Source organism: Anarrhichthys ocellatus, unplaced genomic scaffold (genome assembly GCF_004355925.1).
Source record: "Anarrhichthys ocellatus isolate YVR2014 unplaced genomic scaffold, GSC_Weel_1.0 scaffold23, whole genome shotgun sequence".
Taxonomy (NCBI): domain Eukaryota; kingdom Metazoa; phylum Chordata; class Actinopteri; order Perciformes; family Anarhichadidae; genus Anarrhichthys; species Anarrhichthys ocellatus.
Window position 1 is genome coordinate 5,998,073 of NW_022280053.1, and position 19,584 is coordinate 6,017,656.

General features: G+C 42.1%; 1 protein-coding gene across 4 annotated transcripts; it reads left to right on the forward strand.

Moving 5' to 3' along the window:
- Positions 1–54: 54 nt before the first annotated feature.
- On the forward strand, positions 55–18,774 carry LOC116390530 (macrophage mannose receptor 1). 4 transcript variants are annotated; one of them, XM_031860306.1, is made up of 49 exons: positions 55–2,959; positions 3,055–3,167; positions 3,274–3,413; positions 3,538–3,761; positions 3,849–3,958; positions 4,047–4,165; positions 4,299–4,434; positions 4,949–5,031; positions 5,144–5,263; positions 5,363–5,464; positions 5,550–5,708; positions 5,841–5,923; positions 6,104–6,254; positions 6,344–6,388; positions 6,488–6,655; positions 7,632–7,751; positions 7,866–7,976; positions 8,075–8,107; positions 8,221–8,355; positions 8,492–8,638; positions 8,770–8,904; positions 9,026–9,183; positions 9,304–9,448; positions 9,584–9,638; positions 9,786–9,852; positions 9,950–10,083; positions 10,173–10,216; positions 10,362–10,535; positions 10,736–10,890; positions 11,039–11,152; positions 11,270–11,385; positions 11,859–12,013; positions 12,105–12,310; positions 12,416–12,593; positions 12,672–12,896; positions 13,200–13,369; positions 13,454–13,524; positions 13,623–13,723; positions 13,821–13,940; positions 14,530–14,667; positions 14,757–14,911; positions 15,069–15,168; positions 15,321–15,556; positions 15,867–16,050; positions 16,131–16,379; positions 16,475–16,657; positions 16,778–16,837; positions 17,013–17,179; positions 17,272–18,774. In XM_031860306.1, exons 1-49 carry the CDS (start codon positions 2,717–2,719, stop codon positions 17,314–17,316), a joined length of 6,582 nt encoding a protein of 2,193 aa, XP_031716166.1. In that variant the 5' UTR covers positions 55–2,716; the 3' UTR covers positions 17,317–18,774. The 4 variants fall into 4 exon arrangements, with proteins under 4 accessions (XP_031716166.1, XP_031716165.1, XP_031716163.1 ...); XM_031860305.1 differs by having other exon boundaries at positions 55–1,749; positions 2,814–2,959; positions 9,026–9,448; XM_031860303.1 differs by having other exon boundaries at positions 9,026–9,448.
- The last annotated feature ends 810 nt before the right edge of the window (positions 18,775–19,584 follow it).

The following is a 19,584-nucleotide window of genomic DNA, read 5'->3' on the forward strand; positions in this document are numbered from 1 at the left end:
TGTCTCCGTCAGGACCGACTCTAAACTCGGTCTAAACCGGTCCCAACCGGTCCCAACAAGCCCTTCAGCTATCAAGTTTGTTGTAATTCTCTCACTTGTGAAAAGTCTCCATCAACGTGCACATCAGGTCTAAACTAAAGAGTATATTTCTCCGATACTTCAGGAGATTCTGATGAGTCTGCTGAGCAATAAAACGCGTTAATGAGAATTTAATATCAAATTTGCATTTATTGTTTTATAACATCTTGTCAAACCCAGTTAAAAAGTAACCGTGTGAGGCAGAGGTTTGGCAGTATAACGTTTATGGTGCGGTTGTTGTACACCGTCTTCTGGACTTTGTGTGTCAAATGTGATGTGCACACTAAACTATAATCAACACGTCTTTAAGGTTTTTATAGACGCCTGAAGCTCCTGTTGCACAACTTGTTTACATCCCACAGACAGTTTATGTTGAAGAAACTAATTGTGTGTTTGTATTGATGTTGTTTTGTACTGTGTGATATGACTTCTTTGGGCCTTGAGCTCACAGAATTTCTACCATTTTCAACAATTATTATTTTATTTATTTGAGAGAAGGCACAGTGCAAATCAACCAAAACACATGGTAGAAACAAAATGCCAGAATTAGCCGAAAGGCTATTTTTCATCTGTTGTCGCCGGCGAAGGTGTTAAAAAAAAATAGACTTCCTTAAATACATCAAAACAGAAACAGGGTGTGCAGGTTAAGGTTAGAAAAGGACACAGTTGTTAAAAGCAGTAGTGACATATATACATATGTATTTTATATTTGGTTACTGAAAGATCTATAAGTGTTTTACTACACCCTCTTGAACCACAATTTAACATATTCTGTTAGATCCCCCCCCCCAAAATTAATTAATTGTGCATTGATGGAAGTGCTTTGATTATTTATTTTATCTAGTGCATTGAGTGCTTGTTTGGATGGAGGCTCGAGTGGTTTCAGCCCACCGTTGTTGGCCTGTGACCAGCTTGTTAAACTGTAGTTCAGATGAGTGAATATCATAGAATGTGGAAACATCTCAGCAGCCTCTACAGACATGTGGCTTCTAGTGAATCACACATTTGCAACATTGAACTGGTTTGTTTTTTTAAAACTTTCAACTTAAAGGAGAGGTTGGAGTCGCACACAAAATGTCCTTTTAATCTCTTGGTTACGTAAGTCAATTGTTTTTCTAAAACACATTCAGTCTATTGACTCGAGGTGTTTTACATTAAAATGCATTTTGCAAAAAAATGACATGCCTATGAAAATAATTGTTGTTTTTTAACCTTTTTCTATTGTCAAATTCATGTTTGTTATTATGAATTGCTAATTTTGGTGATATAAAATTCTAATGTTTTATTTGCACACTGTGGTATCAAAATAGCCCGCTTTGTTTTTAGCCATTTAACTTGTGTTTGGTGGCAAACTGCAGCAGATTGTAAAGTAGAAAATGAGTCAAGAGATCAAATGTCTGTCATCTGTGTTTTACTGCTTTCAGTCTTTGGACCCTGGCTGGATGCTGAAAAGAGGTGAACCAGAGAGATGATGCTCAGAGGTCTGATGACTGGCAGCTAGAGCACATCTTGCACACTCCTGCAAAGGTTCAGGAGAGTTTGGAGAAAAACGTAAAGCTGTTAGGGATGCGTAGAAACACAGCTTGAGGGGTGAACATAGAAAAGTGAAAATGGACGGAACACAAAGAATGTTCCTGCAGCTGCTCAGCTTCGCTGCTCTTCTTGCTTGTGGTAAGTCTCTTCTTCATTTCATTTGTCAAGATATGAACCTGAGAGCACCGGTTTTAGTTTTTGGAATAAAGATATAAAGGGAAGACAAAATAAAAACAAAGTGTGTCAACAAAGAAAAAACATGAAATATTACCTGAAAGTTGTGCTTTTAATATGTTGTGAGGCAGCTGTTGGCGACATCGATTTAATGACTTGTGCTTTGTGCTGTTTATTTCAAGAAATTATTTTGAAAGTGCGTGCAGCTCCTACATGAAAATTTGTTTTGGCATACAAATACCATTTACAACAAATAAACAATAGATTATACGTGAGACTTCTCAACCGTAGTGCTTATTAGTTCTTTGTTGTTTAACAATTTACTTTCTGTCATTTTGAATAAGATTAACTACTAAACATGTGAAGAAAAGCTCTCTAGACACTTGTTTCCTTTACTACCAATTGTCTTAGATTATTTAAATTGCAGACCATAATATATTCAGTGTTCTGAAGCATTCGTATCAGTGGTCCATCCAAGCGGATGAGTGTTCTAGTTTAGTCCTTAAGGCACTGATGTTTGGTTTTTCTTAAGGATCACTGATTGGCAGCACGTTGTTTTCAGATGGAGAGTCAATTGTGAAGAAGTTCAACTTTGCATCTTGTGGTCTTTCAACTCATTCCAGATGCGTGCAAATCATGTGATTCTATAGCGTCCTGCTGAAGTTGTTAAAGTCAAACATTATCCAAAAAGATTTGTGTGAGAGTGGAGCGACATGGCTGGACTGTGGATCTGTCATGGGACTTTTATGATTGATGGCCATTCAAATGATTCACCAGCTTGTGACATTTCACATCAACTTTTTTACAAATGAAACATGAAAAGTAATCAAAGTATTTACATTTTAATTTGTTTTAAATTGACCATTACACTTTAATCTTAGTGTCTCATTGAGAATTGTGGTGGTAGTAGGTGAGTAGAGTAGTATTTTTGATGTGCTGCCTCTCATATGTGTGGTTTTTATTCAATATATCATGTTTTTCGAGAAATATGTGCACACTAACAGTATGTTGTATTGCTGCGTTTACAGCCCAGAGCCAGTGTCAGCAAGGCTGGAGGGAGTATGAGAATAAATGTTACTTCTTTTCAACTGATTCAAAGTCATGGCTGGAGGCAAACGCCTTTTGTTTGGAGCAGAACTCCAACCTGATGAGCATTCTGGACATTCAAGAGAGGGTGAGACGACACGCACACGACGAGGCCACCGGAAAACAAAATTTGATGAAACATTTCACGCACCGGGTTAATTCATTTTTATGTGTCCTTTCCAGTTGTGGGTAAGGACACAGATTGGCGAAATGATCTACTGGATAGGCCTGAATGACAAAGGCTCAGAGGGAGTCTACGAGTGGAGTGATGGGAGCCCTTTCATAGAATACATATCGTATGTAATTCTGTTCCAGTGTAGAAAAAGCTTTTAGTTCTTTAATATGTAAATGAAAAAAAACACTTAAAATGTCCACATCCAAATGATCTCTCTCCTGTTTCAGATACTGGATGGCAGGCCAGCCTGATAACTGGGGCGATGAACCCGGGGAGGACTGTGGTCAGGTGATAGGATCAAACTTTGGACAGTGGAATGACGAGAACTGCACCATTGAGAGGAGATATATCTGCAAGCACAACAACCGTAAGTCCACAATATTTTTTTTTATTATTTTCATGTAAAGTTTACCAAACCTCAATAAGAAGTTTGCTCAGATCAGATACTGGATCATGAGGGGCTAACACATCTTCTCTTTTCTGCTCTTTAGCAAATCCTGGCCCACAGTGTGACTTAGCAAGCGGCTGGAGACAGTTCATTTCCAACTGCTACAAGCTGAAAGCAGATACCAGGAAGAACTGGGCGGCAGCGAGACATGACTGTGTGCAGGAAGGAGGAGACCTGGCATCCATTATCTCAGCAGAAGAGGAGCAGTTTGTCACAGGAACAATGGACGCATCATGGATTGACCTCTGGATTGGGCTTTCCACACTGGTGAGAGGAACATAGTGTTTTTTTATTGTGTAAAATTGTATATGAATATTAAGTACAACCGTGTGAAGATGAGCTTTCTTCCTCCAGAAATGCAACAAGATTTCCTGTCAAGTTGAAGCAGGAAGCGATGTGTACACCTGGTCTGATGCTCTCCCTCTGGGGACTTACATAAACTGGGCTGACGGTGAACCGACGGGGTAAGATATCATATTGTTAGGGTGTCATTTAAATATTATAAAGTATTTATTAGTGTAATCAAAGGTTTAAACACAAGTTCTCCAACAGCGATACACAGGCTGGCGCATGTTCTGCAATCGTCAAAGATTCATCAGGCGAATTTGGGAAATGGAAATCCCATGTGTGCAGATATGAGCGTCCTTACATGTGTAAACGACCACTGAACAGTAAGCTGGATTGTTTTGGAAATATGCAAAGATGATGTCTCTTCATTTCTTTATGAAAGTGCAATAATTCAATAAAGATGCTTTGCTTTTACCGCTAACATTATCCTGCTCCTCCTCTGATACTCGCCTCCAGCCATCTGCCCTGCTGGCTGGCTGAGCTTCGCTGGCAGTTGTTACTGGCCGGTCAGTAATGTCAATCTGTTGACCACCTGGCACGAGGCCCTCACCAAGTGCTCTGATATAGGGGCCCACCTGCTGATTATAAACAGGTAGGAGAGAAGCAAAACTATGTAACTTTTAAAAGAAGAAATAGCACAATCTTCCTCTTACAAAATGAAAAGTTGCATTCTTAAGACATAAAGGCGACTCTGTGTAACACACATAAAGTGCTGTTAAAGAAGAAACAAGCTGACAACTCAACGTTGACATATTATTGCCGTATGAAGTTTTAGCCAGTTGCCTATTAACACATCAAGCAGACACAAAACAATGAGATAAATGTCCAGTATTCACTGTCTTAGCTCTGTTTTCCTGAGAGAAATATCTGTCTCTTAAGTTGCTAAATGCTCGACTAAGTTCACCAACAAACTTTGTTGGCCGTTTGTTGCTGAGTAGGCAGCATACAGAAGGTTTATCAGAGCTTTTTCATTTAAAACAGCTGCCTGCTGTGGGCAGGAAACCAAAACAACGGGCTAAAAAAAGACAAAAAAGCTGAGTAGCTGATCGGGAGAACAGTAGAAATCTTACCTTGTCTGTCTTTTGTGTCCTGTTCCTCGTGTGCAGTAAAGAGGAACAGTTCTTCATAAACGGAAAACTTCCAGACTTTCACCAAGTGGACATTCCTGACATCTGGATCGGTTTATCAGGTACTGTACACACAAACAAATCTAATGGTGCTATTTGTAAAACTCTTTTGTTGTCTTTGCGATAAATGTGATTTGTGAAATTGCCCTTTTCATTTGTTTGTGATGTCACCAGATAAGGACCAGGACGGGGATTTCAAATGGGTGGATAAAACAGCGATAACCTTTTCCAACTATGGTCCTGGTTGGCCCAAAAACACTGCCGGCACCTGGGACTGTGGACAAATCTACACAGGTAGAATTAGCACTCTCCACTCTAGCCCGAAATACATTTGACACGTTTTCAGCTGAGGCTGGCATTGCCGGACCAACATCAGTTTATTCTCTCTTCCAGGAAAATATGAAGGAAAATGGGAAACAACCAACTGCTTCAAGAGCCTGGGTTACATTTGTGAGATGACAGGTGGACAGAACATCAAACCTACTTCAGCTCCCGGTTAGTCAGACGTCATGTTTCCTCTCTTCACATACCATCTAGCTGAAGATATGTTGATAACTGTTGCATGTTTTTTTTGTTTCAGAGTCCCACTGTGACCCTGGGTATTTGTTGTACGGGGACTTCTGCTATCATTTTCAGAGTGAGTCGGTGAAAAACTGGCATGACGCCGAGGCTCACTGTAGCAGAGAGCAGGGTCACCTTGCCAGCTTCCACTCAGAGGCAGAGCTCAGTTTCTTAACTGGTGAGCAGCTAAGAAAGCAGTTCATCCCATAATCCTGAAATATTACATCAAGAAATGATATGAACGCTGTGAATAGAAATATGTTGTTTGAAATTAAAATGAGCTTGATGTGTTCTTGTCTTTTATCTTCAGCTCACATGCCAGGGGAGTCCTGGGTGGGTTTGAATGATATCAATGTTGAAAACCACTTTGTATACACGGATGGAACTCCTTCAGTAAGTGACAAAACTCATGAACATATTGTGTGAAGCACGTCACTGTAATATGATATCATTTAGACCCTAAGCAATGAAATAATCATGATCCCCAGCATTTGGAAATCATGGGATCCTTCTTGTGAGGAGCTTTGTGTGTCCTGTTTCATCATGACTGGGGTTCTTTTCTTTGGATCTCAGGACCCCCCCCTCCCATGGGCGCCCAGCCAGCCAGACAACTGGGAGGGTGACGAGGACTGTGCGCACCTCAGAGGGATGACTCACCCTGAGCACCCTGGGAAACTCAATGATGATTTCTGCACCTCCACAAGGGATTATATCTGCAAAAAAGGTGTGATGCACTGTGCCTTTTATTTAAGTGTCTCTTGTGTTGTAAACAGACTGTATTTTATAGTTCTTGTATGTCTTGTCTCTCCGTAGCCAAAGGACAAGGACCTCCTCCCCAGCCCCCGACATCTGGACCAGGTTCACTTGATACCCCATTGATCAGTGCACTTCACGCATGCTCTGAAACTGATGATGTGTTTATCTTGACATGTGCATATGTGTACTGTTGTGTCACAGGGTGGAATGAGAAATGCGGCTCTTGGATGTCTGACCCCTTTAACGACTACTGCTACCTGTTTAACTACCTGTCGATGAGGCCATGGGCAGAGGCTCGAGCCGACTGTGTGAACCAGGGAGGAGACCTCATCAGTATCACCGATCCCTTCGAACAGGCCTTCATACAAGGTATGACTTTTACATCTTTACTCCAATATTCTGACATGGGATTTCTCTTTTTCTTCTTTTTTTATCCCAATTTAAATTATTTCTATTATTGTTGCCTTAGTCCTGCTTATTCATTTCAAGTTTTTGTGTTTGTCCCAAAATTCATTGAGTATTGGATGCATAACAGTAGACTTGAATATACCACGTAAGTATGTTGAAGCTCCTTGTACCAGTTATGTGCTGGCTATTTTTATTTCCCAAAATATTTGTACTTAATGCAGTGACCCCCAATAATCTGTTGTACTCTAGATACCTAAAGTACAATATATACTGTTGAGTTTAACATCCTAGCAATAAACCAAACTTTAATATTTAAAATTTTGTGGTTGCTTTAAAGTCACTGCTGTCGAATGTTTGTGTGACTGCAGCATTTTTTTAATTATTCTCATGGTTTATATAAATAGTGAGTCTTTTCTGTATTATCTTTTTATTGTAGTGGTTTATTTGATGCTTTGCTTTGTTAGTGGGGCCGTAAATTGTTGTCGGAGCCTCCCAGTAAGGTATTTTATCCTGGAGGGACCGTTAAACAGAGTGCTGCTGCTTGCCACCAGCCCGCTGCTTGACTCATTTTCTGTAACCTGTGTAGCATTAAAGCATGGTGGAATTAACAAGACGACAAAAGACATTTTTCAAATTCTACTCATAGTGCCTTTAAACAGTAACTTAACACCTGCTGAAGATCTTCTTTCCGCTGATCTACAGTGGTTTAACCTCTCACTTTGCTGCAGTGATGTACAGGTGTACTCCAGGACACAGTGACATCACTGTTGGTTGTGGTTACAGGTGCAATAAAGCCCACTTCTGACCACACCCAGGAGGTGAAACAGGCTTTAAAACGTCTTCCACACCAACCCTTTTCTGGTAGAAAGAAACTTTAGTTGGATCTATTACTAAGCTTGACTCACCCTAATTAGTTTTTGTTGTGGTTTTCTCTCAGGTGTGATCCAGTTGAGTCCCACAGGTATCTCTCTGTGGATGGGCGGCCATGACTCCGTCACTGAGGGCGGTTGGGAGTGGACAGATGGTGCTCCTTTCAGATACATTCACTGGAATGCAGGTTAATTTGAAGCCAAATACATTCTGCTCAATTTCTGTATGAAACAAAACGTATGAGGATTATTGTCTTGCAAAAAAAAAAAAAAAAAGACAACTGAATTCCCTTTCTTCACAGGTAACCCAGACAACTATAACGGTGAAGACTGCCTGTCTATACTAATTAACAACGGCTACTGGAATGACGACAACTGTCTGAACAAAAGAGGATATGTCTGCAAACGGAAAGGTGAGATATGTTGCTGTAATTGTTGTTGTTGACACTTGCAAACAGATATTTAGGGTGTTGATACACGTCTGTAACGCTGTACTCACGTTTCCTTTCAGGAAACACACCTGAGCCTCCTCCACCTCATGATGGTAACAATACCTCTGGATCAGTCAACAAAAAAATACGCTTTGATCAGCAAATAACATTTAAAACAGCAATGAATTTGTCATCATGCAAAAACTTTGTATTCTTCCTGCTGCAGGTTTCATGACGGCGCTGGTGTGCCAGGACTCCTCTGCTGTCCTTCACTGTCCGCCCGAAAGTGTAATTAACATCCAGTCGGCTTTCTATGGACGAAAGAGTGATACGGTCTGTCCACACTTGGGTGGATCAGAAGGTGGGGGCTGCTGTGCAATAGCCACTCTGTCAATGTGTAGAGATGCTTTCTGACTGGTTGTTTTTCTGTAAATCATATCAAATTGAAAAGTAAACATTGATCTATGTTTAACCAAAAGGTAATGTGTGTTCTGTAGGAAGCTGCACTGTGCAAGGTATCCTTCCTGGCTATAGAAAGCGGTGTGACAACCATCCCTACTGCTTTGCGTACGCCCATACGGAAGTGGACCCCTGTCCCACAATCTCCAAGTACCTTGAGATCGTCTACAGCTGTGAACAAAAAGGTGGGCGTTTCCTTTTCTTTGATTCATTAAAGTAGTTTAAAATCCAACCTCCATGTCTCCTGGAGTATCAAAAATATTCCCCTGAATTTGTTACAATCACAGCTGAATGCTAATGTGTTGGCTGCTCGCAGTGTGTCTGCACGGCCTGGGAGTCGAGGACAGGAATATCACGGACACTCAGCTCGCCGCTTCTTCCTCCATTGGTGCCTTCACTCCCAACAAAGCCCGTTTGAATGGAAATTCCTGCTGGATGCCTTCAGGAATCCGTACGTACCAACCCGGCGGTCACACGTATGAAATCATATTTGAATAGATGGTTAAAGGTGAAGACTGGGTTTCATCTCTATTTGATTAGTCTCATACTATATCTAATGTACTTTCCTCCAGCAACCTCAAGCTGGATCCAGGTAAACCTTGGCCAGACCAGAAAAGTAACAGGAATAGTAATCCAGGGTTGTCCTCAAAACGAATACTGGCTTACCAAATTCAAGATCCAGCACAGTATGGACGGAACGAGCTGGACTGACTACACTGCTGACGGGCAGGTGAGTAAACACAGACCTGACAAACTTGAACATGACAGAGAAGTCCAGAGACTTCCCGGTTCAAACGCAAACTGTGAAGACGGGGAACAGGTAGTTATTTTTTATTTCCATCATTTCCAGTTTTTCCAAGGCTCAACAGACAGAAACAGTCCTGTAACTCAGCTGCTGGGGACACCCGTGTCAACTCAGTACGTCCGCATCCTCCCAGTGGAGTTCAGTGGTCAGGCAGGCCTTCGCTTGGACGTGTTAGGATGCACACCGGACTGTAAGAAAACCACTTTACTAGTGTTACAAGTCTACATCCAAATTCCCCCAAAAATATGTTTTATCATCGATCTACTGTGATATCGTCACAAATAAACACTGATGGTCAATAATTCCAAAATTGCGGTTTTAACAGATGCTATCGCATGCGGCAATGAACCCAACTTCAACTTTGCCAACGATAAAATGACGTGAGTGAAACCTGCAATAACATTTTTAAACGGAGTGATGTTCTGCATATTATATGTCGCATTTGTATTCTGTGGGATAACATAATGTTTTGTGATATTTCCATTCGTCATACACACAGAAGCAACTGATTCTCATGTGTCTTTCAGTGTCCATTGTCCATCACATTGTGCCAATGCTTATCACAGAGTGTACGGCACGTCAGTATATCGTGGGGTATGTGAGCGTTTTGTCATATCTGTAGCACAAGTTCTCTAAACTGTTGAGGAAGTATAAATATATACTTCTATCTCTGCTCTGTCTCCTCTAACAGGACTCGAACATCTGTGCTGCAGCTATCCATGCTGGAGTGATATTAAATGATGTTGGAGGAGACTGTACTTTGTTGAAAGTGGCGGGACAGGACTTCTATCCCGGCTCCACCAGGAACGGCATCACCTCATTTCAGTAAGTAGCCGAGTTTCAAACCAAGTCCTTATTCTTTGTGCGGTGCAGTCCTGGGAGGCAAATTCAACAACACGATTATTTTCCTACAGATATGATGGAAACTATGCTGTGTCTTACACTTTTGCAGATGGGGGTGAGTTGAGATGCATTTACAATCCCTTAATTCTCTTTCCTCTGAGCAGACACTGTTTTATAAAGGAAAAAGTAAACACTGTGTGTGTTTTTGTGTATTTTTCAATACATGGTTGATTGCACTGATTCTAACTTCTGTGGTACAGAGCTGAGGTGTTCAGGGCCTGACTGGTATGAGTTTGGAGAGTTCTGCTACAAACCTTTTGGAGACAAAAAGACGTGGCATGATGCCCAGGACACTTGCAGGACTCTGGGTGCTGAACTCGTATCCATCCTCTCGATGACGGAGCAGAGCTGGCTGGAAAGCTACCTGTACATGGGTATGTATCTAGGAAAATAGGTGGTGAAAGCTAGTTTAATGATAAAAAAAAAGTGATCTCTTATCCATTCCCACATAAAACATTTAAGGGTATTGATTTCATTTTGACACAGTCAGCTTGTGGCCTTTGGTAGGCTGCCCAGAGAGAGAAAAGAAAAAAGAAAGCGAATTGATTTTTCTTTTCCGGGTTGTCTTTTACAGCCACCACTGACGTGTGGACTGGTCTGAATGACCTGTTTGTGACTGGTATGTTCACCTGGTCTGACGAGCACATAGTGACCTTCACTTACTGGGCTCCAGGGGAGCCCAACAACCACGATGGCTTCGCTGAAGACTGTGTTGAGATGTTACACCAGGTGAGAAGGATGGAAAAATAGTCTCACAAATAGTCTCACACACACACCAGTATCACACATTTTATACTTCAAATACAAAGCCAAAATTCGACCAAAGTGTATCCTTATTAATTTTTTCATTGTTCATTGTTCATTCAATCTGTTTCAGACTGGACGATGGAACGACGTGTCCTGCACCGAGCTCAATACCTACATGTGCAAAATGCCCAAAGATCATTATCCAGTGCCCTCTGTGAAACCCACTGTGTACGGATGCCCTCAGGTAGGACACACTCTAACCATATGCTTTATTTCTTCAGTTCTTTTTTCTGAAGTTATGATGCTTGTTGAACGAGAGCAAACAGTCTATGTTTTGTAACGAGACTGTGATATGTGTCAGGGCTGGGATGCATACGGCTACTCCTGCTACTGGATGGAGGAGAGCACCAGGAGCTGGTCGGACGCTAAGGATTTCTGTAAAGAGCAGGACGGCTTCTTGCTGCACCTCGGAGACGTGTGAGTGACAACCTATCTCCCCTCCTTTATTATCCTCGAAAGGAAAAACTCTTACTTTTAAATCATATTGTGTGCAATGATGTATATTGTTCATCTTTTGATTTCATGTTATGTTATTGCTGTTCAGAAAAGCAGGACACATTATTTGTAGGGGCCCAGTTGTATTGATTTAACCCTTGCCCTCACCCTTCTTGTGTGTGTGTGTGTGTGTGAGTGTATGTGTGTGTGTGTGTGTGTGTGTGTGTGTGTGTGTGTGTGTGTGTGTATGTATGAATTTAATGTTATTGTGATGTTGCTCTTCAGGTTCTCTCAGGACAATATTCTTTTGCCAAATATCTGAACTGTGTAGCTTGGAAAGAAAGACCAGATGAATTAATAATGGCAGCAGATTTAGCATCTTCTGTCTTCATAATGCAACGACCTGGTTGGCTAGAGGTTTTGATTCAATTGTCTCTCTGTCGTCTGCCCTGCAGTTATGAGCAGGCACATTTTACAGTGACACTGTCGGGAAAGACCGGTTTGTGGTGGACTGGCCTGCGTGCTCAAGGAGGCTCTAGTGGAGGGGTCGACTACATCTGGGACCAAGGCTCACCCCTCACCTTCACTCACTGGGACAAAGACCAGCCAGGTACAGACCTAACGCTCCCCCTTACATCAGCTGGACAGGATGATACAGTAGAGACGCATTGCAAAACACAACTTGTCCTTTTCCTCTCCAGATAACGGGGATGGTACTTGTGTGGCTATGACAACGGGTGTGATCGGTGGTTTCTGGGATGACAAGCAGTGCTTAGAGGAACACGCCTTCGTCTGTGAAAAATTCAGGCCCGACATCACCCCGCCCACCAAGTCCCCGACTCCTCCGCCTGCACAGGGCTGTGTTACTGGGTGGACAGCACTGCCTCACTTCAGAAACTGTTACCGGGTAAACAAGGAAGCAGATTAAACAGCTAAAACCATGATTCGCCGCGGGGGTCATTAGACCGGTGGTCAATTTTCAAGTACTGATTTATTGGATGATTTATTACAGCTCTTCCACAATGTGGACTGGTCCATGAAGAAAAGCTGGGGAGCAGCACACGAGGACTGTGTCACCAGAAGAGCTGATCTGGTCAGCATCCACAACCAGGAGGAGGAAGAGTTCCTAGCTCTATACAGCAAAGGCACCAGCAAGTGGATCGGCCTCAAGCACAACCCTACAGAAGGAGGTGAGTATAATGTGCGATTCATAGAGTGGACACTGGTGGAAGATAATTGGGACCTCACGATCATTTCAATTCCCGTAGGCTATTCTTGGAGCGATGGCACACCTCTCTCGCACACCAACTGGGGTCCCGGGGAGCCCAACAACCACGAGGGCCGCGAGGAATGTGTAGAGATGGTGAGCAACACCAACGGGACCCACGCGTGGTGGAACGATCTCAACTGTGACGCTCACCAGGACTGGATATGCATGATTGCTAAAGGAAAGAACCCCGTCCTGCCCCCAGTGCCCCCACCTCCACTCCCAGGTAAACTGTTCCCACAATGCACCTGTCCTACCTGCACGAACAAGTTTCTGTTTCCCTAGTGTTTATTTGAGTCTTCCACTTGAATGCTTGATAAGTGTGAAACCTGTGATACAGCATGTCTGGCAATATTTCTGTTGAAAGAGATGTTTAATATCAGTGGGTCTACCAGGTTAAATAAAGGCTACTGTGTGTCTGTTTTTTAGGGAATACCTCATATGTGGTAGGCTTTTTTTTTTTTTTTTTCAAATATAAATAATGAGCAGATCATCTTCATGTTTGTTTTTTCATATCTCAACCCCTCAGCTCCTGATTGTGGTACGAACCCCGGCTGGAGGAAGAACAACAACATCTGCTACTACTACAACGACACCGACATAGTGGACTTCCACACCGCTATGCACCACTGCTACCAGGAAAAGGCCTCACTCGTCTCCATCCACACCAGAGACGAGCAGGCATACGTTAACACCATGGTACGTCTCTGTTTCTCTTCAGCAGAATGTGTTGTAATATGTTCCAGTGAATTATGATTGCGTCACGTTGTACTGCTCTTCCAGGTGGGGACGGGCGAGGTTGCTGCAGCTTGGATTGGAATGGCAATGTTTGGCGTTGCAAGTGGACAATACATGTATGTGTATTTTTAAGTGGTTGGTGCTAGGACAACATCACAGCACTCACATTTAAGTGGAATATTAAGTTCAAGGTGTCTCTGTTTTACCTACACAGGTGGGTGGACTTCTCCCCTGTGACATACACTCACTGGGGTCCGGGTGAGCCCAACAACGCCAATGGGGAGGAGCAGTGTGTTCAGATGAACAGACATCAAGGTATTGAGCTTCCATCCATCTGTTTATTTATCGGGCTGAACTGTTCACTGATCGGACTCCTGTTGGTGACGTTCACGATGAACTTTGGCTGTTTAAGGTGGATGGAATGATGCCAATTGTGGTCGGGCCGGAGCAGGTTACGTCTGTAAGAAGTCCCCTGGAGATAGCCATACTCCTCCTCCACCCACACAGCCCTGGGAGGGCCACTGCCCTGCAGGTAACACACACTCTTAAAACATACTAAATTATATGTGTTCTTTATTTATTAAAACATGCACGATATATGTAGATAAATATGTATGTTGTATTTTAGAGCATAGCCAATCAAAGTGCAGTCATGACTTTTAATCACATTTTTTAATGATGTTTTATGACATATTATATGATGACTTTTTATGTCATTTTTCAACATAATACACTATAACTTTATGGTCATACTATAGTATGAAAATATGCATTTTTTTGCACTCTGACAGACTATGACAATTTTATGAAATTATGAAAATTCTACATTATGATTTTTATTTGACTGTTTTTGTTATTGCATCACTGTGGTTCAGTGCCTTGATTCATCAGGTATTTAATTCCTGGGATTGAAGTCCCGTCCAGAGAGCAAGACACATCAAAATGGGGGGTTTTGTTTGGAGCTTCTTGTCTTTTCTTACCCATTGCTTATTATACATTATGTAATATTATTGCATTAAAAGTACTTTATTTGACATGCACCAATCAAGCTGTAACTGTTAATACAACCTTTAATTATCTTTGAACTATGATATAACCTATTAATCTTCCTCCTCCTGCAGGTTGGATGCGTTTCAACAACAAGTGCTTCATGTTCAAAGGGAAGAAAGATGACATTAAAGCGAACTGGACTTCTGCCCGGAGCTGGTGCAAAGACCAAGGAGGAGAGCTGGCAGTTATTGATAACCAGTACGAGAATGGTAAGAAGAAGAAGTTAAGAAGTTAACAGTCCAGTGGCCTCAGGCCAAAAAGACCACTGTCTATATTTTGATTCTCTCCTCTCCTCCAGACTTTGTCTCTAGTTACCTGAGGGACCTGGAGCTTCCCACGTGGATCGGCCTGTCGGATCTCTTGCTAGAGAATCAGTATGCCTGGAGTGACGGGGTTAGCCCTGTGCTGTACACCAACTGGAATGATAAGGAGCCCAACAATGCAGGAGGAGCAGTGAGGATACTTTACCTACACTACAGAGTTATTCATAATGATAATAATGTGAACCTTTTTTACTCTCTAACAGGCAGGACTAAAACCCTACACATTGTGCTTTAAAAGCTCATGTTTCTAGTTCGATGGCTTTAAGCTCTCTTCTCATTCTCAACAGGAACACTGTGTGGCGATGGCTCACGGACCCCTGATGAGTGGCAGGTGGAACGATCACGGCTGTCATAAGGATCAGAGCTTTGTCTGCTCCAGGAAGAAATGTCAGTTAAAATTCCAATTGTTTGTCATTTTACTCAAATACCATTCGTTTCCTTTTAGTCTCAGAAATTACAGGAAACATCTCAGACATATTGCAGCTAAATCCCTGTTCAGGCCTTACTTATAGACATTACTTCATCTGCTTCCACATCAGCAAGCAGCATCGACCCTCCACCCCCAACCAAGAGCCCCTGTCCGGAGGGCTACATCTCCTGGTACCGGAACTGCTACAAGCTGGTGGAGGAGCCGGCGACGTGGGACGCGGCCCAGGCGGCCTGTGAGCAGCAGGGAGGCGACCTGGCCAGCATTGACATGAGCTATGACCAGGCCTTCGTCGCTGGAGTGGTCCTGCAGGGCAAAGCTGACGCCTGGATCGGACTCAGGCGCAAGGTGCTGTTAGGGAGGGCAAACTAAAAAAACATTTAAGTTGGTTTCAGATCTATCAAGTGTGAGGTCAGACCAAACAACGCACCAACTGTTAGTAACAATACTTAATCACATGTGAAAGTCCTGCATTCAAATCCTCCTTAAGTAAAAGTACAGAAGGATGATCTGACTTAATCGGGCATTACATTTATTGATTTATAAGCGTGTCAAAAAGTTTAGAGGGGAAGCATTTAGTTTGGTGGGAAAATGTGTTTTTTTTAGTAAACTAACTCTTTAATCATTGAACCCAAGCTTATGTCATCTTGTAACGCAGGAAGATGGCTCCTACTCATGGACAGATGGCTGGCCAGTTTTTTTCACTCAGTGGGGACCAGGAGAGCCCAGCAACATCAAGGATGAGGGCTGCGTTAGCATGCACGCCTCACGTGCGTTCCACGGGACCTGGAACGACACCAAGTGTGACCAAGCTAAACCCTACGTCTGCAAGATCTCCTCAGGTTTGTAACACAAAGTGAACAGACTTTTCTTCATTTAAGGTACACAAAGTGTTGACGGTGTAGCATCATTTGTCTCTCAGAGCAACCGCCGCCGACTCCCGCCCCTGGTGATGGGCAGTGTCTGCCGTTCTGGATTCCCTACGGCCGCTTCTGTTACTACGTGTACAACGGTCAGCAGGGTTTCTCTTGGCCGGACTCCCTACACTACTGCCAGACGGTCAAGGCAAGTCTGGTGTCCATCCACAGCAGAGCGGAGGTGGAGTTCATCAGGAACATGAACTACACCAAATACCACCACATATGGATCGGGCTCACCAGGGACCGCAACTGTGAGTGTAGAAATGGACAAAGAAACAATAATACGAATGGTTTATTTTCCAAGGACTGCTTTTAATGGTGGAACTGTGTATGTATGGTTCTGTAGTTGGCTGGGGCTGGACAGATGCCACGTCTTTGGGCTTCCTCAACTGGGCTCCCGGTGAACCCAATGAAGCCTTTCACCCTGGGGACGTGGCCGAGGAGAACTGTGTGGAGATGTACCAGGACGGACGCTGGAATGACAACAACTGCCTGCAGAAGAGAGGCTTTGCATGCCGCCACCGCCAGTGTAAGGATTTGTTTTATTTATTTTTTTTTTTACATTTGGTTGGAATATAGTACTGCAGGCTCATTTCTGCAGCTTTCATTTTTGGTTTTTAAAGCTCTTGTGTGAAACCTGATTTTTCAGACTATACAACAGATGATGGCGGTGACCCAATTTTCCCCACTGATGGTCCAGATGTGAGCAGTAAGTGGGACAAAGTGCCAGATACGATGTTCTTCACCATCTACTTTTCTCTGCCCGTGTATGCAGCTGGTTTTCAAATAAACGTAGATGTGCAACCGATGACGTATTTGGATGTTGGGTAGCTTTAGAGACGACCAACATGAAAAACTGTGTGTTAACATCCCTGCTGCCACAGATGTCATATTTGTTTGTACAGATGGAGGGGTGATCGCCGGCGCCGTCATTGCAGCCATTGCGATTTTCAGCTTGATAGCTGGACTGCTGTTCTACGTCTTCAGTGTCCGGGGATACAAACTGAGCGTCCCGAGTCTGCCAACAAGAACAACCACTGCCGTCGATGTGGTGAGTGTATTGATCAGCTTGTTATGGTTGTGTGTGTGAACACGTTTTCATGGGGAGTGTAAATGCTAAGTTGTGTCATTCTTCTGTTGCAGCCTGCTTTCAGCAACCCCAATTTCGCAGGAGAATCAGACACATAAACATTGAATAAGTCATTCAAGTTTTGTACAGTAAATTTACTTTTTTTTTTTTAAATAAATCAGTGATAATAGTCTCCAAAGTGCTTTAAGATTCAACTCTATTGTACAGTATGTATTGTTATGCACCAATAAAAATAAGATGTATTAATCTTTTGTTCTCGTGCAGCAGTTTAGAAAATTTGTATATTTAATTCACTGTTCATGTTCTTTACTGACCTTTACCACTAAAGTGTAATTCTTGTTTCCTTTGAGAAAAACAAGAGTAAAAAAAAAAAAATAAATTGACAAAACATTTATTTCCAGTGTTTATTCATCTCTGTACACTGCAACACAAATTCTTTACATATTTCACAAAAGGAAAAAAGCATCCTTCAAAGATGTTTCTGAACAAGTATTTGTCAAGAAGTGTAAACTTGCAGAGTAATTCAGAAATGAAGAACAAACGATCGAGGATGATGGAAATAAAGCCACAAGTTGCAAAAGACAAGAAACAGTTGAAGTTGCACTATTTATGAATGTCAAAATGACCTTGTGTGCAGCGTTGACATTTTAGGAAACTTTAAAGATCATTTCTTTAGACGCCAGATGATGATGATGACGGGTACATAAGTATTCCCAAATGCCGTGGAGTCAGTGTACTTGCTCCTTGAAAATAAAATATCACTTTGTCATTTATGTGAGAAAATAAAGTCAGGAACACTTTTGTGATCCTGGTTTAGCCCTTTTATGATGTAATGACAGACTGAATTAACAAGCGAAACATTTCACACCCAATGGTACTCATTTCAACACGCTAATCTAAAGCAATGTTTCTTTTCTCACATTATTTCATACCGATTTTCTTTGTATCCCCTGTGAAACTAATAACTACATCAACGCCTCACTAAAAAAAAAAAAAAAAAAAAAAAAAAAAAAAACTACAACCAACAAAACCCATGCGTTATTGCTTCTAATCAAAGTTACACCGAACAAGAGAGAAGACGAGCACAGCCCTGCCGGTCTTTGGAACACGGTGTTCTTTTGTCCAGTAATGCTCTGAAGTGAACTACAAATACTCAAAAGTGCATTCGTTAGTAACCGGTTGTTTGGCCTTTTATTCTACTCGCACAGATTTAGTAAACAATGCAACTCAACGAAAGTGTGGAGAAACAGAGGAAAGCAGCTTCCTGGTGCAAAAACAAAACAAAGGGAACACTGCTGTAGTTTGATATCTGTTGAAAGACTGTGCTGGTCCCACTATACTTTAAAAAGGTAACTCAAACTGACTAACGCGGCCAATGTCATCGACTACATCCACCTCTACACTCAAGGAAAGTCAGGGTTGTAAAATGCCCCCCCACCTTTTTTTTGTTCTTGCAAGTATTTAAGATGTTTACTGAACTATGATGCTTGTATAACTCATTCGATGGAGGGCACAAGTGCACATTTTTTTAACAGGATGACAAGAATAAAATATAATCTTCTTTGGTCTGACGACAGCCCGAACCACTTCTGACCCTGAGCTTCAACCGTCGCATCAACAAAACCATGTGACATCAGAGACTCTAGTCCCTCAGCTCTCAGGTGTTTCCAATCATCGGTCGTTACGACACAGACGAGAGTCAAGATGATCACGAAGAAATGGTAATGCCTTAAAATTTGACAGATTCTACAGTTTACACAATGATTTCATCATTCATCAAAGACTGAACCTGACAGGCCAGTCTCCTCTGAAATCACCAGAAGTGTCTTACTTTGCCTCATTAATCATGTCCAGATTTATCTTTGTTACGATATTCAGAATTCAACCGACGTGTATTTAGTTCTGGGAGGGCAAACGTCTCGGTAACAGTACAGCGGGGGTTTTTTATTGCACAAAAACTGATTTGATATTGTTATCTGGCCTTTTTGCTACAATATCCCCATATTTGACTTATCTTTACTTCCTACAAAGTAAACATTAGACCGCGTCACCAGTACAAATGTTTTAAAAAAATGACTCCTCGGTGATTTGTCGGAGAAATAAACTTTAAAAAAAAATACAAAATCCCTGAATCCAAATCAAACAGATCTTTCAGACTGCACAGGGAAATTTAATCTCTCTTTTAAGAGAAATTAAATAAAAATCATGATCCATTTGAACAACGAGTACGGTGCCTTGTAGTATTACTTAATAAATCAAATGTGTGTCAGAACTAGCAACACAACCACATGATAAGGCAGGGGAGAATTATAGTGCCACCAAATGGCACTTTTGGTTATATTTCATGCGCGTCACTCCTGAATATA

What these genes read in the sequence shown, in the direction of transcription:
- LOC116390530 (XM_031860303.1), top strand. Translation starts at nt 2,717, where the DNA reads ATGTGCTGCCTCTCATATGTGTGGTTTTTATTCAATATATCATGTTTT. An exon ending in GTTGCAAGTGGACAATACAT is followed by an intron (nt 13,525 to 13,622) that starts GTATGTGTATTT and finishes TTACCTACACAG; the next exon opens with GTGGGTGGACTTCTCCCCTG. An exon ending in TCAGATGAACAGACATCAAG is followed by an intron (nt 13,724 to 13,820) that starts GTATTGAGCTTC and finishes TGGCTGTTTAAG; the next exon opens with GTGGATGGAATGATGCCAAT.